Source organism: Salmo salar, chromosome 20 (assembly GCF_965601325.2).
Source record: "Salmo salar chromosome 20, fSalSal1, whole genome shotgun sequence".
Classification (NCBI taxonomy): domain Eukaryota; kingdom Metazoa; phylum Chordata; class Actinopteri; order Salmoniformes; family Salmonidae; genus Salmo; species Salmo salar.
In genome coordinates this window covers 71,464,800-71,490,337 of record NC_138310.1, presented here as the reverse complement: position 1 = coordinate 71,490,337, position 25,538 = coordinate 71,464,800, and the positions used below count along the sequence as shown (strand labels likewise).

At 45.4% G+C, this 25,538-nt stretch overlaps 1 protein-coding gene across 1 annotated transcript in view; it reads left to right on the top strand.

Annotated features, from left to right (window-relative positions):
* Positions 1-25,538, top strand: part of LOC106581270 (serine/threonine-protein kinase NLK) — a 236,084-nt gene that overhangs the window by 176,470 nt on the left and 34,076 nt on the right. The window contains exons 4-7 of the mRNA XM_014163226.3: positions 19,854-19,960; positions 20,142-20,227; positions 24,394-24,603; positions 25,266-25,367. Of these exons, the coding sequence (XP_014018701.1) occupies positions 19,854-19,960; positions 20,142-20,227; positions 24,394-24,603; positions 25,266-25,367 (505 nt within the window). The remainder of the gene's footprint in view (positions 1-19,853; positions 19,961-20,141; positions 20,228-24,393; positions 24,604-25,265; positions 25,368-25,538) is intronic.

The following is a 25,538-nucleotide window of genomic DNA, read 5'->3' as shown; positions in this document are numbered from 1 at the left end:
TCCACCCTGCAGTGTGAATGTTTACACGGTGTGTTCAATAAAGACATTAAAACGTATAATTGTTTGTGTTATTAGTTTAAGCAGACTGTGTTTGTCTATTGTTGTGACCTAGATGAAATTGTATGACTAATTTATGCAGAAATCCAGGTAATTCCAAAGGGTTCACATACTTTTTCTTGTAGGTAGGGGTTAAGTGACTAAGCAACAGGATCGATAATAGGCAGTAGAAGCAGCATATGTGACGAGTCAAAAGAGTTAGTGCAAAGGGGGGTCAATGCAGATAATCCGGGTAGCTATTTGGTTAACTATTTAGCAGTCTTATGGCATTGGGCTAGAAGCTGTTCACAGTCCTGTTGGTTCCAGACTTGGTGCATCGGTACTGGTTGCCGTGCTGTTGCAGAGACAACAGTCTATGACTTTGGTGGCTGGAGTATTTCACAATTTTTAGGGCCTTCCTCTGACACCGCCTGGTATAGAGGTCCTGGATGGCAGGGAGCTCAGCCCCATTGATGTACTGGGCCGCACGGACTACCCTCTGTAGTGCCTTGCGGTCAGATGCCAAGCAGTTGCCATACCAAGCGTTGATGCAGCCAGTCAAGATGCTCTCAATGGTGCAACTTTTTGAGGATCTGAGGGCCCATGCCAAATCTTTTCAGCCTCCTGAGGAGGAAGAGGAATTGATGTGCCTTCTTCACGAAGTGTTGGTGTGTGTATGGGGGGAGATGGGGGAGGGGTTTATTGGGATCCCCATTAGCCGATGGCGACAGCTAGTCTGCCTGGGGTCCGACACATAACAAGAAAAACATTAAACAAAAATATTTTACAATTTACATATATGAAAAAACATTAACATAGACATTACAACTAGGTAAAATCAAATGTTATTTGTCACATACACATGGTTAGCAGATGATAATGCGAGTGTAGCAAAATGCTTGTGCTTCTGGTTCTGACAGTGCAGTAAGATCTAGTAATCACAAGTAATCTAACAATCCCCCAACAACTACCTAATGCACACACATCTAAAAGGGGTGAATGAGAAAATGTACATATAAATATATGGATGAGCAATGGCCAAGCGACTTAGGCAAGGTGCAATAGATGGTTTAAAATACAGTTTATACATATGAGATGAGTAATGTAAGACATGTAAACATTATTAAAAGTGGCATTATTTAAAGTGGCATTGTTTAAAGTGACTAGTGGCCTGTCAGAAAGTCCAGGACCCAATTGCACAGGGCGGGGTTGAGGCCCAGGGCCTCCAGCTTGATGATGAGCTTGGAGGGTACTATGGTGTTGAATGCTGAGCTGTAGTCAATGAACAGCATTCTTACATAGGTATTCCGCTTGTCCAGATGGGATAGCGCAGTGTGATGGCCATCTGTGCATCATCTGTGGACCTGTTGGGGCGGTATGCAAACTGAAGTGGGTCTAGGGTGGCCGGTAAGGTGGAGGTGATATGATCCTTGACTAGTCTCTCAAAGCACTTCATGATGACAGAAGTGAGTGATACGGGGCGGTAGTCATTTAGTTCAGTTATCTTTGCCTTCTTGGGTACAGGAACAATGGTGGCCATCTTGAAGCATGTGGGGACAGCAGACTGGGATAGGGAGCAATTGAATATGTCCGTAAACACACCAGCCAGCTGGTCTGCGCATCTTCTGAGGACGCGGCTAGGGATGCTGTCTGGTCCAGCAGCCTTGCAAGGGTTAACACATTTAAATGTTTTACTCACATCGGCCACGGAGAAGGGGGGGGGGTTGCAGTTCCTGTTAGTGGGCCACGACGGTGGCAGTGTATTCTCCTCAAATCGGGCAAAGGAGGTGTTTACTTTGTCTGGAAGCGTGACGTCGGTGTCCGTGACATGGTTGGTTTTCTTTTTGTAGTCCATGATTTCCTGTAGACCCTGCCACATACATCTCGTATCTGAGCCATTTAATTGCGACTCCACTTTGTCCCTGTACCGGCATTTCGCTTGTTTTCTTGCCTTACGGAGGGAATAACTACACTGTTTAGATTCAGCCATATTCCCAGACCTCTTTACATGGTTAAATGCGGTGGTTCGCGCTTTCAGTTTTGCGCGAATGCTGCCATCCATCCACGGTTTCTGGTTAGGGTAGGTTTTAATAGTCACAGTGGGTACAACATCTCCAATGCACTTCCTTATAAATTCACTCACCGAGTCAGCATATAGGTCGATGTTATTCTCGGAGGCTGACCGGAACATATCCCAGTCCGTGTGATCAAAACAATCTTGAAGTGTGGATTCCGATTGTCCAGCGTTGAATGGTTCTAGTCACTGGTACATCGTGGTCGGATTTGCCAAAGGGAGGGCGGGGGAGGGCTTTGTATGCATCGCGGAAGTTAGAGTAGCAGTGGTCGAGTGTATTACCCTCGCGCGTAGTGCAATCAATATGCTGATAGAATTTAGGTAGCTATGTTCTCAAATTTGCTTTGTTAAAATCCCCAGCTACAATAAATGCAGCCTCAGGATATATGGTTTCCAGTTTACATAGAGTCCAGTTAAGTTCCTTGTGTGCCAGCTTGGTGTCTGCTTGAGGGGGAATGTACACCGCTGTGACGATAACTGACGAGAATTCTCTTGGGAGGTAATATGGCCGGCATTTGATTGTAAGGAATTCTAGGTCAGGTGAGCAGAAGGACTTGAGTTCCTGTATGTTGTTATGATTACACCATGAGTCGTTAATCATGAAGCATACACCCCCGCCCTTCCTCTTCCCAGAGAGGTGTTTATCTCTGTCGGCGCGATGCATGGAGAAGCCCAGTGGCTGAACCGATTCTGACAACATTTCCGTAAAACAGAGAATGTTACAATCTTTGATGTCTCTCTGGAAGGCAACCCTTGCTCGAATTTCGTCTACCTTGTTGTCAAGAGACTGGACATTGGTGAGTAGCATACTCGGGAGCGGTGGGCGATGTGCACGTCTACGGAGCCTGACCAGGAGGCCGCTCCGTCTGCCCCTTAGATCCATTGTCTTCGGTGGTGGTTCAAACAGATGATCCGCTTCGGGAAAGTCGTATTCCTGGTCGTAATGTTGGTAAGTTGACGTCGCTCTTATATCCAATAGTTTTCCCGGCTGTATGTAATTAGACTTAACATTTCCTGGGGTAACAATGTAAGAAATAATACATAAAAAAAACGAAATACTGCAAGTTTCCTAAGGACTCGAAGCGAGGCGACCATCTCTGTCAGCACCATCTTTTGACGGTCAGATAGGGGAGAGGCGTTGTATTGTGAGGTGTTGTTTTATTAGTGTTTTAAAGCTTATTATGCTGCTTGCCAGAGTAATTTCAGATGGAATCGAGTTTCATGTGATTATGGCTCTGTATAATACTCTGCGTTGCCTTGAATTTAGAGCCTGTGAAGAGACTCCTGGTGGGGTAAGCATTAGAGGTCGACCGATTATGATTTTTCAACGCCGATACCGATTATTGGAGGACCCACAAAAACAAAGCCGATACCGATTAATCGGACGATTTGTTTTTAACATTTCTTTGTAATAATGACAATTACAACAATACTGAATGAACACTTATTTTAACTTAATATAATACATCAATAAAATCTATTTAGCCTCAAATAAATAATGAAACATGTTCAATTTGGTTTAAATAATGCAAAAACAAAGTGTTGGAGAAGAAAGTAAAAGTGCAATATGTGCCATGTAAGAAAGCTAACGTTTAAGTTCCTTGCATATGAGAACATATGAAAGCTGGTGGTTCCTTTTAACATGAGTCTTCAATATTCCCAGGTAAGAAGTTTTAGGTTGTAGTTATTATAGGAATTATAGGACTATTTCTCTCTCTACGATTTGTATTTCATATACCTTTGACTATTGGATGTTCTTATAGGCACTTTGGTATTGCCAGTGTAACAGTATAGCTTCCGTCCCTCTCCTCGCTCCTACCTGGGCTCGAACCAGGAACACATCGACAACAGCCACCCTCGAAGCAGCGTTACCCATGCAGAGCAAGGGGAACAACTACTCCAAGTCTCAGAGCGAGTTACGTTTGAAACGCTATTAGCGCGCACCCCGCTAACTAGCTAGCCATTTCACATCGGATACACCAGCCTAATCTCGGGAGTTGATAGGCTTGACGTCATAAACAGCGCAATGCTTGAAGCAGCACGAAGGTGCTGTTTGAATGAATGCTTACAAGCCTGCTGGTGCCTACCATCGCTCAGTCAGATTGCTCTATCAAATCATAGACTTAATTATAACATGATAACACACAGAAATACGAGCCTTTGTTCATTAAAATGGTCAAATCCGGAAACTATCATTTCGAAAACAAAACATTTATTCTTTCAGTGAAATACGGAACCGTTCCGTATTTTATCTAACGGATGGCATCCCTAAGTCTAAATATTGCTGTTACATTGTACAACCTTCAATGTTATGTCATAATTATGTACAATTCTGGCAAATTAATTACGGCCTTTTTTAGGAATAAATGGACTTCACACAGTTCGCAATGAGCCAGGCAGCCCAAACTGCTGCATATACCCTGACTGCTTGCACGGAACGCAAGAGAAGTGACACAATTGCCCTAGTTATAAGAAATTCATGTTAGCAGGCAATATTAACTAAATATGCAGGTTTAAAAATATATACTTGTGTTTTGATTTTAAAGAAAGGCATTGATGTTTATGGTTAGGTACATTGGTGCAACGACAGTGCTTTTTTCGCAAATGCGCTTATTAAATCATCACCCGTTTGTCGAAGTAGGCTGTGATTCAATGAGAAATTAACAGGCACTGCATCGATTATATGCAACGCAGGACACGCTAGATAAACTAGTAATTATGTTAAGATTGATTGTTTTTTATAAGATAAGTTTAATGCTAGCTAGCAACTTACCTTGGCTTCTTGCTGCCCTCACATAACAGGTAGTCAGCCTGCCATGCAGGCTCCTCGTGGAGTGCAATGTAAGGCAGGTGGTTAGAGCGTTGGACTAGTAACCGGAAGGTTGCAAAAACGAATCCCCGAGCTGACAAGGTAAAAATCTGTCGTTCTGCCCCTGAATGAGGCAGTTAACCCACCGTTCCTAGGCCGTCATTGAAAATAAGAATGGGTTCTTAACTGACTTGCCTAGTTAAATAAAGGTGTAAAAAAATACAAGTAAATAAAACCAATAATAAAAAATTGGCAAATCGGTGTCCAAAAATACCGCTTAACGATTGTTATGAAAACTTGAAATCGGCCCAATTAATCGGCCATTCCGATTAATCGGTCGACCTCTAGTAAGTATGTATTTTAGAGCTATATGTAAGTTGATTATTCAAACAAATTGGACATTTCAATACAATAATATTTCTCTCAAAAACAATAATTGATTAGTTCTGTATGTGCAGCTAAGCGCAAAGCGTGGACCTCTGTTTTGAGCCAGCTGCTGCTTTTTTACAATTTTTTAAATGCAGAACATCTTTTTTATAACAGACATACCCTCCCCATCTTCACAACAACTTTGTCAATATGACTTGACCATGATAACTGACCATCCAATGTTCTACCTAGGATTTTATCTTCCTCAACTTCCTCAATGGTCACACCCTTTCTACACGTCTCCAGTTGAGGTTCAGGTCTTAGAGAATGTTTTGAACCAAATACATTGCTTTTAGATTTAGTTATATTTAAGAGCAGTTCTGAAACTGACTAACTCCTTATTTAGAATTTCAGAGCTCACTGGCTTTGAGTGCTGACATGTAGACTGTGGAATGATCTGCATACATAGTCATTCTACACTGAACAAAAATATAAACACAACATGAAACAATTTCAAAGATTTTATACTTTGGTATTTGTTATGGTAGCTACGTATGCTAAAGCTGGTACTCAACGCAGTTCCAGCCAGCACAGCTCGCAGACTGTCATGGAAACCTGGCTAGCTTTATTGCTAGCAGCTAGGCTAACTGCTTCGCCAAGCAGCTGCTCTTCAGACTTTAGGGTTTGGCAGTATCCCAGGACAGGTAGTAGTGGTCCCAGCAACTGAGCATAACCACATCACAAGATTTAAATTAAACAGGTAGGTTAGTAAATGTTTTTTTTTTCTCAAGAAAACACTTCCAGAAACTTTCAAAAACAAACTAAGCTCTCTAGTTTTGCATTCAGCACGCTCTGATGACGTTGTACATATGCTTAGTGATGTGGACACGAGGAACTTGAAGCTCTCGACCCGCTCCACTACAGCCCTGTCGATGGGGGCATGCTCGGCCCTCCATTTTTCCTGTAGTCCACGATCAGCTCCTTTGTCTTACTGACATTGTGGGAAAGGTTGATGTCCTGGCCCCACACTGCCAGGTCACTGACCTCCTCCCTAAAGGCTGTCTCGTCGTCATTGCTGATCAGGCCTACCACCGTCGTGTTGTCAGCAAACAGCAAAATATTTAGTTGCATATGCAACCAAATTGGTTGTAGTTTAGAGCCCTGGTAGGGGTTGAGGCCTGTAGCTCTGCTAACTTGAGATCATTTCCTCTGTGGGTTTTGGTGTGCATGCTTTTTTTCTCTGTACTTTTGTAGGGGGTTAGCACCCCCTGATCTCATTCTCCAGCCTGGTTAACAAGGTTAACATGCGACCAGAATGTATTTTACCACCTACCAACACCCTTACTAGTCCCGCGTAAAACTACTGCACTCTCTCATCTCACCATCTTTGTTCAGAGGTCAACTTTACGGTCTTCCACTAAGGGTTATCTCCAGAGTTATCTGAGCCAACGTGTCTCCACTTGACCCCAGTCTTTATCTTTACCATGGCAGTCCTTGACTATGTTCATTACCACACACACACACACACACACACACACACACACACACACACACACACACACACACACACACACACACACACACACACACACCCACACACATATCATGGAAGGCTAGTGAATTACTGACACAGCAACAGGCTATTTATAGACCTCAACGTGACATGGCATGGGGCTATCACAACCTGCCAAGAAAACGAGAGTGTGAGAGAGCACGTTCAGGGCAACCACATGCCTGCCTGCTTTACAGGAGTCTGTTATGGAGAGTTTCACATTGTCAGGAAACTTGGACTTGGATATTGAATCTAATCCCCAGGCTTATGTTTGGTTGACCACTGCTGTTTCTATTTTCTAGAATTCCTAGAAATACCCCTCTGAAAATGATATTATCCTGCTGAAATGTCTTACTGAAATACGTAGTCTGGAAATGGGTGGCTAATCTGAATAGGCTCTGTAGCTCTGAGTAGTGTGGTGTGTTTGACTGAGGTCTGACTGCATCTATGTGTCAGATATATAGTGAGTCATTTGCTGTTCCGGAAGTGACTGTACCTATTTTTGTATAAAGGTCTCTGCTGAAGTTGCTTGCGTGCATGTATGAATGAGAGAGAGCGAGAGGTCTGACACACCCCTTCTGTCTTTTGTGTGTGTGCGTGTGTTTATTAAGCACCCACGGCAGAGTACTGTAGGCTGGTGTGGGCTCCGTCTTGGTCTGCTCTGTCAGAACAGGAATATGAATGTGATCTCCACAGGTCTACACGCTGTTATTATGTAGAGGGGGTGTTTTTAATCAGGTAGCATATTAGAGTGAATACACTCTTCTATCCAAACACACAGTTAGACCTGCATAGCCTGGTAATAATAAAACTTCTCCTGACACAGGAAGACATGATTACAGCCTGATGCACTACACCAAGGAAGAAGGGAGGGAGGGACACTCACAGGCAATTAGATTAAATGTAAATATGGATTTAGGAAGACATTTCAGGTGCTTCATTACATTACTTCTATAGCTCATGGTCGTTATTATGAAATGGATGGACGTGCTTGGATTTTCATCACGAAACAAAATGACTCATCCCAATGCACAGCGCCATACAGTAGGAGGATGTGTCGTGTTCTGCTACAATATGACCTTTAATGGAGGGGGGGTTCTCATCTTCCACTGTCATTTAAACAGGGGAAACCCGAAGAGGTCTGAAAATGTCTCTTAGGTTTCCCCTTACCTTGCCAACATGTGTTTACATTAGTCCTTTGCCTCTTCCCTCCCTCTCCTCTCTTCTGTGGGTTAGTCATACAGGGAGGGGGAGGGGTGACACCCTGACATACAGCAGACCCCAGGTGCCTCTCTGCCACTTTCCACTTCTCGAATGCGTTGGTTGGCATAGTAACAGGTAACCAGAGCCCTCTGGGAGTGTGTTCTGCGCCAGGTCACATGCTTAAAAGGGGAAGGATTGCTCACAGGTGGCCAGGCCAGGGATGCCATAGCCTACACAGACTAACCCAACTAGTCTATACACACAATAATACTGGAGCTTCAGTGTAGAAGTATATAACTAGCTACCTCAGTCCACGCGCATCTACCCTTTATATACAGTTGAAGTCGGAAGTTTACATATACTTAGGTTGGAGTCATTAAAACTCGTTTTTCAACCATTCCACAAATGTCTTGTTAACAAACTATAGTTTTGGCAAGTCGGTTAGGGCATCTACTTTGTGCATAACACAAGTAATTTTTCCAACAATTGTTTACAGACAGAATATTTCACTTATAATTCACTGTATCACAATTCCAGTGGGTCAGAAATGTTCATACACTAAGTTGACTGTCCCTTTTAACAGCTTGGAAAATTCCAGAAAATGATGTCATGGCTTTAGAAGCTTCTGATAGGCTAATTGACATCATTTGAGTCAATTGGAGGTGTACCTGTGGATGTATTTCAAGGCCTACCTTTAAACTCAGTGCCTCTTTGCTTGACATCATGGGAAAATCAAAAGAAATCAGCCAAGACCTCAGAAAATAAATTGTAGACCTCCACAAGTCTGGTTCATCCTTGGGAGCAATTTCCAAACACCTGAAGGTACCACGATCATCTGTACAAACAATAGTACGCAGGTATTAACACCATGGGACCACGCAACCATCATACCGCTCAGGAAGGAGACGCGTTCTGTCTCCTAGAGATGAACGTACTTTGGTGCGAAAAGTGCAAATCAATCCCAGAACAACAGCAAAGGACCTTGTGATGATGCTGGAGGAAACAGGTAAAAAAGTATCTATATCCACAGTAAAACGTGTCCTATATCGACATAACCTGAAAGGCGGCTGAGCAAGGAAGAAGCCACTGCTCCAAAACCGCCATAAAAAAAGCAAGACTACGGTTTGCAACTGCACATGGGGACAAAGATCATACTTTTTGGAGAAATGTCCTCTGGTCTGATGAAACAAAAATAGAACTGTTTGGCCATAATGACCATCGTTATGTTTGGAGGAAAAAGGGGAGGCTTGCAAACCGAAGAACACCATCCCAACCGTGAAGCACGGGGGTGGCAGCATCATGTTGTGGGGGTGCTTTGCTGCAGGAGGGACTGGTGCACTTCACAAAATAGATGGCATCATCAGGGAGTAAAATTATGTGGATATATTGAAGCAACAATTCAAGACATCAGTCAGGAAGTTAAAGCTTGGTTGCAAATGGGTCTTCCAAACGACCCAAGCATACTTCCAAAGTTGTGGCAAAATGGCTTAAGGGCAACAAAGTCAAGGTAATGGAGTGGCCATCACAAAGCCTGACCTCAATCCTATAGAACATTTGTGGGCAGAACTGAAAAAGCATGTGCGAGCAAGGAGACCTACAAACCTGACTCAGTTACACTAGCTCTGTCAGGAGGAATGGGCCAAAATTCACCCAACTTATTGTGGGAAGCTTGTGGAACGCTACCCAAAACGTTTGACCCAAGTTAAACAATTTAAAAGCAATGCTACCAAATACTAATTGAGTGTATGTAAACTTCTCACCCACTGGGAATGTGATGAAAGAAATAAAAGCTGAAATAAATAATTCTCTCTACTATTATTCTGACATTTCACATTCTTAAAATACAGTGGTGATCCTAACTGACCTACGACGACATTTTTACTAGGATTAAATGTCAGGAATTGTGAAAAACTGAGTTTAAATGTAGTTGGCTAAGGTGTATGTAAACTTCCGATTTCAACTGTATGTTGCCCTTTCCATGTAAGGAGTGACGCTGGAGAGGAGAATCAGGTATGGGGAGTCAAACATTTAATAGGGAACAGACATAGAACAAGACAGAAACAGCGTCAGAACACGGGTAACACGGACATATGACAATCAATCCCGAAGCAGGGAACAGAGCTTGGGAATAGGGACAGTAATGACACAAGTAATTGAGTCCACGTGAGTCCAATGATCGCTGATGCGTGTGACGGGGGGAAGGCAGGTGTGCGTACTGATGGTGGCTTGCGTGCGTAATGCTGGGGATCCTAGCGCCCTCCAGCACCACGGGGAGGAAGAGCGGGAGCAGACGTGACACTCCATTCTTGTTGTAAAATGGAGTAGCAGAAACTGATCCCCAGTTTCCCACCCATTCCTCTCCTCATACTGTAGGTTACTCTGCTCCATCCCCATCACTCCTCTGAATGACTAGAGGTGTCTCGAGCCCCAGTGGCTGGTGTTCTGTCTCTCTCTCTCTCACTATCAATCAGGGCATGCCTTTGTACCCGGAAAGAGAGAGAGCCTTGTTATTGTCACCACAGCAGCACAGCAGAGAGAGAGTCAACCACCACCGAGCGAGTATGGGCCACAGAGGAAAGAGTGTAGTTTGCATTTCAGCGGAGCAATCAAGCATACAGATGATTTGCATGAGGATAATTATACAGTATTAGAGACAGGACAAAAGTAATCTGTTCCCTGCCCTGTCACTTATACAATTGAGGGAATTATTCATCTGTGCTTTGTTGGGTTGTTTCCTGACAATTTGTCAAACTCCAATTGGCAATGATGAGTTGGTTCATACATGAATTGTCAGCCTACATTACCTATTGCGTGGGATTTAAGAACTATTATTGAAAATATATGTTGTCATTATTAGTCATTGTCACTTTGAGATGACATGGATGCATAGCTAAATATAATTTGCTCCCACATGGGGTGTCCTTCCCCCGTGGTGTGTCATGTTGTGGCTCTAAATTTAGACCACTTTAACAAAATATGAATTATTAATAAATGTTTAAGGCTATACCCTGCATGTCTCTTGCTGAAGAAGCCATACACTATTTATAATGGAGAGAGAGAGTGTATATACTGTGGTAATTAAGCATTTAGTTTTATCAAGCAGAAAGGAAGCATCTGGAGCTGTGCCCGGGGCCAGATAGATGGATCCTTGGCCCCTGGGCCTCATGTTCTCCACTGTGGTGTGGCAGGTTGGCACTTCTCTTCTCCATGTGTCAGAGATGCTAGCAGAGTGGGGATAGGGTAGAAGTATGCAAGGGAGAGGCCTTGTGATAGAGAGGGAGTGTGTGAGGCAATGGAGAGGCCTTGTGATAGAGAGAGAGTGGGAGTGTGTGAGGCAAGGGAGAGGCCTTGTGATAGAGCGAGGGAGGGAATGTTAGGAAGAGGTGTTACTGTTAAAGGAAGGAGTGTTTAAGTGAGAGCCTTGTGATCGAGAGAGGGAGGGAGTGTGTGAGGCAAGTGGTAAAATACAGAGGGAGCGAGGGGTGAAGGGTGAAGGCACATACAGTTGAAGTCGGAAGTTTACATACACTTATGTTGGAGTCATTAAAACTAGTTTTTCAACCACTCCACAAATTTCTTGTTAAAAAACGATAGTTTTGGCAAGTCGTTTAGGGCATCTACTTTCTGCATGACACAAGTCATTTTTCCAACAATTGTTTGCAGACAGATTATTTCACTTATAATTTACTGTATCACAATTCCAGTGGGTCAGAAGTATACATACACTAAGTTGACTGTGCCTTTTAAACAGCTTGGAAAATTCCCGAAAATGATGTCATGGCTTTAGAAGCTTCTGATAGGCTAATTGACATCATTTGAGTCAATTGGAGGTGTACCTGTGGATGTATTTTAAGGCCTACCTTCAAACTCAGTTGCCTCTTTGCTTGACATCATGGGAAAATCAAAAGAAATCAGCCAAGACCTCAGAAAAAAAAATTGTAGACCTCCACAAGTCTGGTTCGTCCTTGGGATGTCACGTCGGACTTGGACTGGCTGATAGGTGGAATCAAGTGCAGGAGACAGAGGTGCTGGAGGTGAGTGTCTTTTAATAATCCTTACTCACACACACGCCGAAAAGCACAGGGCGCTATACGAAGTTCACGTATTTGTTAACTGCCCCCGTACAGCACAAAATATAATTCCTAAGGCAAGGAGCGCAGCCCGGTAAATCCCTCTACAAAAAAAACTGTCGATAACACAACGTGGACAATAAACAATCCCACACAAAATCCCAACTGAAAACACACATTAAATAAGTCCCCACTAATGACATACACAAAACAGGTGCGGAACAGACAGACAAAACTAAACGACACAGAAACAACGATCGGTGGTAGCTAATAGGCCGGCGACGACGACCGCCGAGCGCCGCCCGACCGAGGAGGGGCGCCACTTTCGTTGGATCCTGTGACATGGGAGCAATTTCCAAATGCCTGAAGGTACCACGTTCATCTATACAAACAATAGTACGCAGGTATAAACACAATGGGACCACGCAGCCGTTATACCATTCAGGAAGGATACACGTTCTGTCTCCTAGAGATGAATGTACTTTGGTGCGAAAAGTGCAAATCAAGGAAACGGGGAAACGGGTACAAAAGTATCTATATCCACAGTAAAACGTGTCCTATATCAACATAAGCTAAAAGCCCGCTCAGCAAGGAAGAAGCCACTGCTCCAAACCCGCCATAAAAAAAAGCAAGACTATGGTTTGCAACTGCACATGGGGACAAAGATCGTACTTTTTGGAGAAATGTTCTCTCGTCTGATGAAACAAAAATAGAACTGTTTGGCCATAATGACCATCGTTATGTTTGGAGGAAAAAGGGGGAGGCTTGCAAGCTGAAGATCACCATCTCAACCTTGAAGTACGGGGGTGGCAGCATCATGTTGTGAGGGTGCTTTGCTGCAGGAGGGACTGGTGCACTTCACAAAATAGATTGCATCATGAGGAGGAAAATTATGTGGATTTATTGAAGCAAAATCTCAAGACATCAGTCAGGAAGTTAAAGCTTGGTCGCAAATGGGTCTTCCAAATGGACAATGACCCCAAGCATACTTTCAAAGTTGTGGCAAAATGGCTTAAGGGCAACAAAGTCAAGGTATTGGAGTGGCCATCACAAAGCCTGACCTCAATCCTATATAACATTTGTGGGCAGAACTGAAAAAGCATGTGCGAGCAAGGAGACCTACAAACCTGACTCAGTTACACTAGCTCTGTCAGGAGGAATGGGCCAAAATTCACCCAACTTATTGTGGGAAGCTTGTGGAACGCTACCCAAAACGTTTGACCAAAGTTATACAATTTAAAGGCATTGCTACCAAATACTAATTGAGTGTATGTAAACTTCTGACCCACTGGGAATGTGATGAAAGAAATAAAAGCTGAAATAAATCATTTTCTCTACTAGTATTCTGACATTTCACATTCTTAAAATAAAGTGGTGATCCTAACCGACCTAAGACAGGGAATTTTTACTCGGATTAAATGTCAGGAATTGTGAAAAACTGAGTTTACATGTATTTAGCTAAGGTGTATGTAAACTTCCGACTTCAACTGTATATCTACTATGTGTGTGTACATCTGTAATGTCTATGTTAATTTTTTTGAATGTATGTAAATTGTGAAGTAATTTTGTCTGTAATGTCTTGTTCATTATATCGGTTCCCAGGAAGACACGCTTTCGCTATTGCCTGTTAACGAGGGGGAGTTGTTGAGCAGCTGACATAGGGGATTATTTGCAGGGAGGCAAGGACCCAACGGAGCACAAGGCATCCAGTGTCCACAGCCCCCTCCAGCTGGCTGCGGCTGTGTGTGAGTGTGTTTCAGGCTTGTGTGTGTGTGGCCTCAACCTTCCTCCACTAGTGTGGTGTGGCCTCAACCTTCCTCCACTGGTGTGGTGTGGCCTCAACCTTCCTCCACTGGTGTGGTGTGGCCTCAACCTTCCTCCACTGGTGTGGTGTGGTCTCAACCTTCTTTCACTGGTGTGGTGTGGCCTAAACCTTCTTCTACTGGTGTGGTGTGGTGTGGCCTCAACCTTCCTCCACTGGTGTGGTGTGGCCTCAACCTTCCTCCACTGGTGTGGTGTGGCCTCAACCTTCCTCCACTGGTGTGGTGTGGTCTCAGCCTTCTTTCACTGGTGTGGTGTGGCCTAAACCTTCTTCTTCTGGTGTGGTGTGGTGTGGCCTCAACCTTCTTCTACTGGTGTGGTGTGGCCTAAACCTTCTTCTTCTGGTGTGGTGTGGTGTGGCCTCAACCTTCCTCTACTGGTGTGGTGTGGCCTAAACCTTCTTCTACTGGTGTGGTGTGGCCTTAACCTTCATCTACTGGTGTGGTGTGGCCTAAACCTTCCTCTACTGGTGTGGTGTGGCTTCAACCTTCCTCTACTGGTGTGGTGTGGTGTGGCTTCAACCTTCCTCTACTGGTGTGGTGTGGTGTGGCCTCAACCTTCCTCTTCTGGTGTGGTGTGGTGTGGCCTCAACCTTCCTCTACTGGTGTGGTGTGGCCTCAACCTTCCTCTACTGGTGTGGTGTGGTGTGGCCTTAACCTTCCTCTACTGGTGTGGTGTGGCCTTAACCTTCATCTACTGGTGTGGTGTGGTGTGGCCTCAACCTTCATCTACTGGTGTGGTGTGGCCTCAACCTTCATCTACTGGTGTGGTGTGGTGTGGCCTCAACCTTCCTCTACTGGTGTGGTGTGGCCTCAACCTTCCTCCACTGGTGTGGTGTAGTGTGGACTCAACCTTCCTACACTGGTGTGGCCTCAACCTTCCTCCACTGGTGTAGTGTGGCCTCAACCTTCCTCCACTGGTGTAGTGTGGCCTCAACCTTCCTCCACTGGTGTGGTGTAGTGTGGCCTCAACCTTCCTACACTGGTGTGGTGTGGCCTCAACCTTCCTACACTGGTGCGGGGTGGCCTCAGCCTTCCCCCACTGGTGTGGTGTGGCTTCAACCTTCCTCCACTGGTGTGGTTTTGCCTCAACCTTCCTCCACTGGTGTTGTGTGGCCTCAACCTTCCTCTACTGGTGTGGTGTGGTGTGGCCTAAACCTTCCTCCACTGGTGTGGTGTAGTGTGGACTCAACCTTCCTCCATTGGTGTGGTGTGACCTCAACCTTCCTCCATTGGTGTGGTGTGACCTCAACCTTCCTCCACTGGTGTGGTGTGGCCTCAACCTTCCTCTACTGGTGTGGTGTGGTGTGGTCTCAACCTTCCTCTACTGGTGTGGTGTGGCCTCAACCTTCCTCTACTGGTGTGGTGTGGTGTGGTCTCAACCTTCCTCTACTGGTGTGGTGTGGCCTTAACCTTCCTCTACTGGTGTGGTGTGGTGTGGCCTCAACCTTCCTCTACTGGTGTGGTGTGGTGTGGCCTCAACCTTCCTCTACTGGTGTGGTCTTGCCTCAACCTTCCTCCACTGGTGTGGTGTGGTGTGGCCTCAACCTTCCTCTACTGGTGTGGTGTGGCCTCAACCTTCCTCTACTGGTGTGGTGTGGCCTCAACCTTCCTCTACTGGTGTGGTGTGGCCTCAACCTTCCTCCACTGGTGTGGTGTGGCCTCAACCTTCCTCTACCTGTGTGGTGTGGTGTGGCCTCAACCTTCCTCTACCTGTGTGGTGTGGTGTGGCCTCAACCTTCCTCTACTGGTGTGGTGTGGCCTCAACCTTCCTCCACTGGTGTGGTGTGGCCTCAACCTTCCTCTACTGGTGTGGTTTGGTGTGGCCTCAACCTTCCTCTACTGGTGTGGTGTGGTGTGGCCTCAACCTTCCTCTACTGGTGTGGTGTGGTGTGGCCTCAACCTTCCTCTACTGGTGTGGTGTGGTGTGGCCTCAACCTTCCTCCACTGGTGTGGTGTGATGTGGCCTCAACCTTCCTCTACTGGTGTGGTGTGGTGTGGCCTCAACCTTCCTCTACTGGTGTGGTGTGGCCTCAACCTTCCTCTACTGGTGTGGTGTGGCCTCAACCTTCCTCCACTGGTGTGGTGTGGCCTCAACCTTCCTACACTGGTGCGGTGTGGCCTCAACCTTCCTACACTGGTGCGGGGTGGCCTCAGCCTTCCCCCACTGGTGTGGTGTGGCTTCAACCTTCCTCCACTGGTGTGGTTTTGCCTCAACCTTCCTCCACTGGTGTTGTGTGGCCTCAACCTTCCTCTACTGGTGTGGTGTGGTGTGGCCTAAACCTTCCTCCACTGGTGTGGTGTAGTGTGGACTCAACCTTCCTCCATTGGTGTGGTGTGACCTCAACCTTCCTCCATTGGTGTGGTGTGACCTCAACCTTCCTCCACTGGTGTGGTGTGGCCTCAACCTTCCTCTACTGGTGTGGTGTGGTGTGGTCTCAACCTTCCTCTACTGGTGTGGTGTGGCCTCAACCTTCCTCTACTGGTGTGGTGTGGTGTGGTCTCAACCTTCCTCTACTGGTGTGGTGTGGCCTTAACCTTCCTCTACTGGTGTGGTGTGGTGTGGCCTCAACCTTCCTCTACTGGTGTGGTGTGGTCTCAACCTTCCTCCACTGGTGTGGTGTGGCCTCAACCTTCCTCTACCTGTGTGGTGTGGTGTGGCCTCAACCTTCCGCTACTGGTGTGGTGTGGCCTCAACCTTCCTCTACTGGTGTGGTGTGGCCTCAACCTTCCTCCACTGGTGTGGTGTGGCCTCAACCTTCCTCTACTGGTGTGGTTTGGTGTGGCCTCAACCTTCCTCTACTGGTGTGGTGTGGTGTGCTCTCAACCTTCCTCCACTGGTGTGGTGTGGTGTGGCCTCAACCTTCCTCTACTGGTGTGGTGTGGTGTGGCCTCAACCTTCCTCTACTGGTGTGGTGTGGCCTCAACCTTCCTCTACTGGTGTGGTGTGGTGTGGCCTCAACCTTCCTCCACTGGTGTGGTGTGGCCTCAACCTTCCTCTACTGGTGTGGTTTGGTGTGGCCTCAACCTTCCTCTACTGGTGTGGTGTGGTGTGGCCTCAACCTTCCTCTACTGGTGTGGTGTGGCCTCAACCTTCCTCTACTGGTGTGGTGTGGTGTGGCCTCAACCTTCCTCCACTGGTGTGGTGTGGTGTGGCCTCAACCTTCCCCTAGTGGTGTGGTGTGGTGTGGTGTGGCCTCAACCTTCCTCTACTGGGGTGGTGTGGTGTCGCCTCAACCTTCCTCCACTGGTGTGGTGTGGTGTGGCCTCAACCTTCCTCTACTGGTGTGGTGTGGCCTCAACCTTCCTCTACTGGTGTGGTGTGGCCTCAACCTTCCTCCACTGGTGTGGTGTGGCCTCAACCTTCCTCTACTGGTGTGGTGTGGTGTGGTGTGGCCTCAACCTTCCTCTACTGGGGTGGTGTGGTGTCGCCTCAACCTTCCTCCACTGGTGTGGTGTGGTGTGGCCTCAACCTTCCTCCACTGGTGTGGTGTGGTGTGGCCTCAACCTTCCTCTACTGGTGTGGTGTGGTGTGGCCTCAACCTTCCTCTACTGGTGTGGTGTGGTGTGGCCTCAACCTTCCTCTACTGGTGTGGTGTGGTGTGGTGTGGCTTCAACCTTCCTCCACTGGTGTGGTGTGGTGTGGCCTCAACCTTCCTCCACTGGTGTGGTGTGGCCTCAACCTTCCTCCACTGGTGTGGTGTGGCCTCAACCTTCCTCTACTGGTGTGGTGTGCACTGCCTTTTCTTTTCCTTTTCTGGGTTCAGGCCTCAAGTTGCTTCATTCCATCTTTATTGGTGGTGGTGTTTGTGTGTGTGTGTAGGTGTGCGTGCGTGCTTGCGTGCGTGAGTGCGTTTTTGCGTGCACTTTTGTCAGAGGTCCCTGGCTGAGCTGCGGAGGGTTGATGAGGCAATGTTGCACGCTCAGCTCCAATAACTATTTTCCTCTCTCTCTCTCTATTGCTCCCTCTCTGTCTCTCGCTCTGTTTGTCTCTCTATCTCTCTCTGTCTAGCTCTCTTTTTCTCTCTCTATCGCTCTGTCTCTCTCTCTGTCTTGCTCTCTCTCTGTCTCTGTCTCTGTCTAGCTCTGTCTCTCTCTCTCTCTGTCACTCTGTCTCTTTGTCTATCTCCCTCTCTCTATCGCTCTGTCTCTCTCTGTCTCTGTCTAGCTCTCTCTCTCTCTCTCTGTCTCTGTCTCTCTCGGTCTAGCTCTCTCTCTCTCTCTCTCTCTCTCTCTCTCTGTCTCTCTCTCTCTGTCTCTCTCGGTCTAGCTCTCTCTCTCTCTGTCTCTTTGTCTATCTCTCTATCTCTATCGCTCTCTCTCTTTCTCTCTCTTTCTCTCTCTCTGTTTTACTCTCTGTCTAGCTCTCTCTTTCTCTATTGCTCTGTTTTTCTCAGTAAACATTACAGTAAACATTACACTCACAGAAGTTCCATAAGATTAAAGACCTTCCGAATGTCATTATGTCTATATACAGTGTTGTATTGATGTGCAAATGGTTAAAGTACAAAAGGGAAAATAAATAAACATTAATATGGGTTTTATATACAATAGTGTTTGTTCTTCACTGGTTTTCCTTTTCTTGTGGCAACAGGTCACAAATCTTGCCGCTGTGATGGCACACTGTGGTATTTCACCCAATAGATATGGGAGTTTATCAAAATCAGGTTTGTTTTCAAACGCTTTGTGGATCTGTGTAATCTGAGGGAAATATGTGTCTTTAATATGGTCATACATTTGTCAGGAGGTTTGGAAGTGCAGCTGAGTTTCCAACTCATTTTGTGGGCAGTGTGCACACAGCCTGTCTTCTCTTGAGAGCCAGGTCTGCCTACGGTGGCCTTTCTCAAAGCAAGGCTATGCTCACTGAGTCTGTACATAGTCAAAGCTTTCCTTAAGTTTGGGTCAGTCACAGTGGTCAGGTATTCTGCCACTGTGTATTCTGTTTAGAGCCAAATAGCATTCTAGTTTGCTCCGTTTTTTTGTTAATTCTTTCCAATGTGTCAAGTAATTATCTTTTTGTTTTCTCATGATTTGGTTGGGTCTAATTGTGATGCTGTCCTGGGGCTCTGTGGGGTCTGTTTGTGTTTGTGAACAGAGCCCCAGGAACAGCTTGCTTAAGGGACTCTTCTCCAGGTTAATCTCTCTGTAGGTGATGGCTTTGTTATGGAAGGTTTGGGAATCGCTTCCTTTTAGGTGGTTGTAGAATTTAACAGCTCTTTTCTGGATGTTGATAATTAGCAGGTTTCGGCCTAATTCTGCTCTGCATGCAATATTTGGTGTTTTACGTTGTACACTGAGGATATTTTTGCAGAAATCTCTCTCGCTCTCTCTGTCAATGTATCTCTCTCTCTCTCACACACACAAGTGGGCTGGGCTGGGATGCCTGTGTGCTCTGGGAGTTGGCCTGCCTGCTGACAGTGCTAGATGGCAGGATTAGGTTGTTTCTACCAGAGAGGTGTTTCTATGCCCTGTGGTTCAGGTGTGCCACATGTATTATGTATCTGCACTGCCTGGATGACGGAGGAGGGAGAGCAAAATGAGTCTGCCTGAGTGTCATCCCCAGGAGAGTGTGAGAGAGGCAGAAAGAGAGCAAGAAAGAAAGAAGGAAATAAATAGAGGCACCGTGGAGGTCTATTAAAACTCACAGCAGGAGCCCTTTGTGACAACGGCTCGAGTCCGTACTGCTGCTCCTTGCAGAGGAATTGGAAGAACCTCTGTCAGTAACATCCATTTAAGGTGGCAGCATTTTATGTATGTTAGAATGTAACAGAACATACACTGTAGATTAGTCTTTCCTCTGCCCATTCCCACTTACTTCCATTTACCCTCCCACCCCCCCTCTCTCCACTAACTAGCTCTTCTCTGCAGAATATTTGTGTAGTCTTTGTGGTGTTGTTTTCCTTGACCACTCCTCGTCCAGCTATGTGGTGACAGAACTGATGCAGAGTGACCTCCATAAGATCATCGTGTCACCTCAGCCCCTCAGCTCAGACCACGTCAAAGTGTTTCTCTATCAGATCCTCCGAGGTAAGACCCCCCCCCAACACGCTCACACACTCCCAGATCACATTACAAACATTAAAACAGGATTTTCTCACAAATATCAGTTTCAATCGTCATTGATATAAATCGGGGTGCAACCTTCGCATGAGAAACTGTTTGAAAACCGTTCAACTGAATCCTTCCTGGCATGTGTTTTTTTCTGCAGGACTGAAGTACCTGCACTCAGCTGGCATCCTACATCGAGACATCAAACCTGGCAACCTCCTGGTCAACAGCAACTGTGTGCTTAAGGTTGGTCTACTGTCCTCTACTATCTAACATCTCCATCCTCCTGTGATGATGACATGTATTACTCAACTGAGATGGACAGTGTTATATTTACGAGGTCAAGTTGGGGTTGGATTATGCTCTGTGGAAGTACAGTATCTGAAATACACACTCACACTCCTGACTCCTGCCCTCAGTAGCAGTCTGGCGTGGTGAGTCTCTGTAGCCTGTGTTACCGGGGGTCTGATGCCCCAGTGGGATTTCTACAGTACATGATGCTGGGCTCCTGACATAAATCTTCATCCTGGGGCTTGGTAAAGGAGGCCCTGCCTGGGTTTATGCTACCCTTAGCTCCCCCTCCTCCCCCCACAGACACTGGAGGGGTGTTAGTCCACGGGTGGGGGAAAGGGAAGAGAGAGAGAAAGGGAGAGGGGAGAGAACAGAGTGATTCAGTGTGTTCTCTGGCTGACTCTGGAGAACAGATTGTCTCTAGCAGACATTTACTTATTTAGCTCCTAATTCTCATTTCCCAAACGGGAAACCCTCCCCACACATTCTGTGCTATTTTCAGTGGAACCCATCCCTACCAGCCTCTGTGATGCTCCCTGCCTGCCTGTCATTGTGTGCTATCTGCCCATGATATCACTGTGTATGCCATTATTTTAGAGCGAGGCACTCCTCGCTTCATTTCTGATGATGAACATAATGATGATGATGAACATCCCCTTCCAAAAATCTCCTCCCTCAGCAGCATCAGCTACTCAAGCAGTTTCATTCAGTTGTGTACAAGCAGTAATCGTCTGGAGTAATGTGACAAGGCCCGTAGCGGTGCGACACTAATGTGGCTCCCCCAATCTTTCACTTCCTGTCATTCTGTCCAGAATTTATATTTAGCTAAAATAGCAAAAACAAGAAATGGGAAAAAAACAGCTGTTATTTAGCACGTAGCTGTCATAAGAGACCGAGGTGGAAGTGTGTCCCTGTAGTGACATCGTAGAAGAGGTTGATGATTAACTTCATTGAGTGTTTTCATTGGAAAATGTAATTAGTGACGCTTTTCTGATATACAGTGGCTTGCGAAAGTATTCACCCCCTTGACATTTTTCCTATTTTGTTGCCTTACTACCTAGAATTATAATAGATTTTGGGGGGTTTGTATCATTTGATTTACGCAATATGCCTATGACTTTGAAGATGCAAAATATATCTATTTTTTTAAACAAACAAGAAATAACACAAAAAAACAGAAAACTTGAGCGTGCATAACTATTCACCCACACCCCCAAAGTCAATACTTTGTAGAGCCACCTTTTGCAGCAATTACAGCTGCAAGTCTCTTGGCACATCTAGCCACTGGGAGTTTTGCCCATTCTTCAAGGCAAAACTGCTCCAGCTCCATCAAGTTGGATGGGTTCTGCTGGTGTACAGCAATCCTTAACCTCTATGGGCTAGGTGGGACGCTAGCGTGCCACCCGTGGTGCACTCCATCAACAGCAGGTGCATTTCAAGAGCGGCAAATTTGAATCCGAATAAATGTCAAAATTCTAATTTTTCAAACATACAACTATTTTACACCCTTTGAAAGATAAACATCTCCTTAATCTAACCACGTTTTACGATTTCAAAAAGGTTTTACGGCGAAAGCATAAATTTAGAGTATGTTAGGACAGTACATTTACAAGAGTTGTGTGTAATGTTTTGTCAATTCAAAGACAGGGTCACCAAAACCATAGAACCAGCTAAAATGATGCACTAACCTTTTACAATCTCCATCAGATGACACTCCTAGGACATTATGTTAGACAATGCATGCATTTTTAGTTCTATCAAGTTCATATTTATATCCAAAAACAGCGTTTTACTATGGCATTGATGTTGAGGAAATCGTTTCCCTCCAATAACCGGCAGTCAAGTCAGCGTCACAAATTAAATAATTAAAATTAGAAAACATTGGTAAAGAATTATAGATTTACATCTCTTGAACGCAATCAACTTGCCAGATTTAAAAATAACCTTACTGGGAAATCACACTTTGCAATAATCTGAGCACTGCGCCCAGAAAAATACGCGTTGCGATACAGACTAGACGTCATGTTGGGGAGATCTAAAATCGAAAATACTATGTAAATAATCCATTACCTTTGATTCTCTTCATCAGATGTCACTTCCAGGTATCACAGGTCCATAACGAATGTAGTTTTGTTCAAAAAAGCTCATCATTTATGTCCAAAAATCTCCGTCTTGTTAGCACATGATCTAAGCCAGCCGGACTTCTCGTCATGAACGAGGGGAAAAAATATATTTCCGTTCGTTCAAACATGTCAAACGTTGTATAGCATAAATCATTAGGGCCTTTTTTAACCAGAACATGAATAATATTCAAGGTGGACGAATGCATACTCTTTTATAACGTATTGGAACGAGGGTACCCAACATGAACTCGCGCGCCAGGTGTCTAATGGGCCATCATCGTTCCATGGCTCTTGTTCGGTCAGATCTCCCTCCAGAAGACTCAAGACACTTTGTAAAGGCTGGTGACATCTAGTGGAAGCAATAGGAAGTGCCAAAATATTCCTCAGCCCCTGTGTTTTTCAATGGGATAGGTTTAAAGGTAATACAACACATCAGGTATCCACTTCCTGTCAGAAAATGTCTCAGGGTTTTGCCTGCCAAATGAGTTCTGTTATACTCACAGACACCATTCAAACAGTTTTAGAAAATTTAGGGTGTTTTCTATCCAAATGTAATAAGTATATGCATATTCTAGTTACTGGGTAGGAGTGGTAACCAGATTAAATCGGGTATGTTTTTTTATCCAGCCGTGTCAATACTGCCCCCTAGCCCTAACAGGTTAAGTCATTCCACAGATTCTCTTTTGGATTGAGGTCTAGGCTTTGACTAGGCCATTCCAAGACATTTAAATGTTTCCCCTTAAACCACTCAAGTGTTGCTTTAGCAGTATGCTTAGGGTCATTGTCCTGCTGGAAGGTGAACCTCCGTCCCAGTCTCAAATCTCTGGAAGACTGAAACAGGTTTCCCTCAAGAATTTCCCTGTATTTAGCACCATCCGTCATTTCTTCAATTCTGACCAGTTTCCCAGTCCCTGCCGATGAAATGGTGCTCTCGGGGTGATAAAAGGTGTTGGGTTTGCGCCAGACATAGCGTTTTCCTTGATGGCCAAAAATTTACATTTTAGTCTTATCTGACCAGAGTACCCCTTCATCCATATGTTTGGAGAATCTCCCACATGCCTTTTGGCGAACACACTTATTTTTTTCTTTAAGCAATGGCTTTTTTCAGGCCACTCTTCCGTAAAGCCCAGCTCTATGGAGTGTACATTTTAAAGTGGTCCTATGGACAGATACTCCAATCTCCGCTGTGGAGCTTTGCAGCTCCTTCAGGGTTATCTTTGGTCTCTTTGTTGCCTCTCTGATTAATGCCCTCCTCACCTGGTCCTTGAGTTTTGGTGGGCGGCCCTCTCTTGGCAGGTTTGTTGTGGTGTCATATTCTTACACATTTTTAATAATGGATTTAATGGTGCTCCGTGGGATGTTCAAAGTCTCTGATATATATTTATAACCCAACCCTGATCTGTACTTCTCCACAACTTTGTCCCTGACCTGTTTGGAGAGCTCTTTGGTCTTCATGGTGCCGCTTGCTTGGTGGTGCCCCTTGCTTAGTGGTGTTGCAGACTCTGGGGCCTTTCAGAACAGGTGTATAAATAATGAGATCATGTGACACTTAGATTGCACACAGGGGGACTTTATTTAACTAATTATGTGACTTCTGAAGGTAATTTGTTGCACCAGATCTTATTTAGGGGCTTCATAGCAGAGGGGGTCAAATACACATTCAGTTTTTATTTATATATATATATATATTTATAAGAGCTTGGAGGAAGTGAGATATGAGTCAACAAAGAATTTCAGAGCAGCTCGTTAGTCCATTTATGAACGATCCAAATATTCCATTCTTTTGTGTCTTTAGAAGAATCAGACAATGTTCTCATTCAGTTATTTAACAATTGACACTGACCAGACACAGTAAGCTACCAAATAATAAATGGTGTATCTTGTAAGAAGCTGCATGCATCTAAACCTTGGGTTGGGTTGGTAGGACTAGTCTATTTGTGTATTGGTATTGATGGCTGTATTAATGTGAACATGTTCTCCCCCTTCATCCCTCTTCAGATCTGTGACTTTGGGCTGGCGCGGTTGGAGGAGCTGGACGAGTCTCGTCACATGACTCAGGAGGTGGTGACCCAGTATTACCGTGCGCCAGAAATCCTCATGGGCAGCCACCATTACTCCAACGCCATCGACATCTGGTCTGTGGGATGCATCTTTGCCGAGCTACTGGGCCGACGCATCCTGTTCCAGGCACAAAGTCCCATCCAGCAGGTAACCAATACTGTAAACACTGGGGACATGTTGATCTGACATGGGATACTTGCTGATCTAGTATTCAGTGCAGAGCATTTCTGGGCTTACTTTATAAGAAAAAAAGTTATTGGCTATCCTTGGTTGTGTTTGTTAGTCAGTAGACTTCACTGAGGTGTGTTTTTTCAGCTTGGTTTGAGCTTTCAGAGATAAAGTCTGTATTTGAAAACAGGACAGAGCTTCCTTGACCCCTTAATGTCCATGTCTCTCCAGACCTTGTGCTCTGGTCCTGCCTCGTTTACCTCCCTTTCAGAGATGACATGTTGAGTTAGCTGAGGAGGGAGGAATGCAGTCTTATGTCTCAGTACACACTACTCCCTTTCACTTCTGATATCGACACAAATAGCTCATGTCTAAAATGACTTGTTCACAGACACTGCATGTTCACAATGGACTGCAAAATTGCATTCTGGAGCAATAACTCAATACACAGTATAGCTCCCTGGAGTCCTTAACTTGGCCTGCCTCTCTCAACTCCCTCGCCTTTACTGCATATGTGCCATAGTGTGTGTGTGAGTGTGTGTGTGCGCGTGTGTTGGTTTGTGTGTTTGTTCGTGCATGCGTGTCTGAAGTACAGTAACATATGCTGCATGATGTTCTTCTGTGTGTGTTCTGTGTTATAGCTGGATCTGATCACGGACCTGCTGGGGACTCCCTCTCTGGAGGCCATGAGGACAGCGTGTGAGGGGGCCAGGGCCCACATCCTCAGAGGACCACACAAACAGGTAGGGACATGGATGAGCAGTGTGTGTACTCTGGTGAAGGACAGCACATTTGTCTCCTGAGCTAGGTTTTCATAAGTCCTACAAATCAATTATATTTTCGGTAATCATGGCTGGATGGGAATATGTCTCTGTGAACAGAATGAGATTGGTTTCCACACATGGTTACAGGAG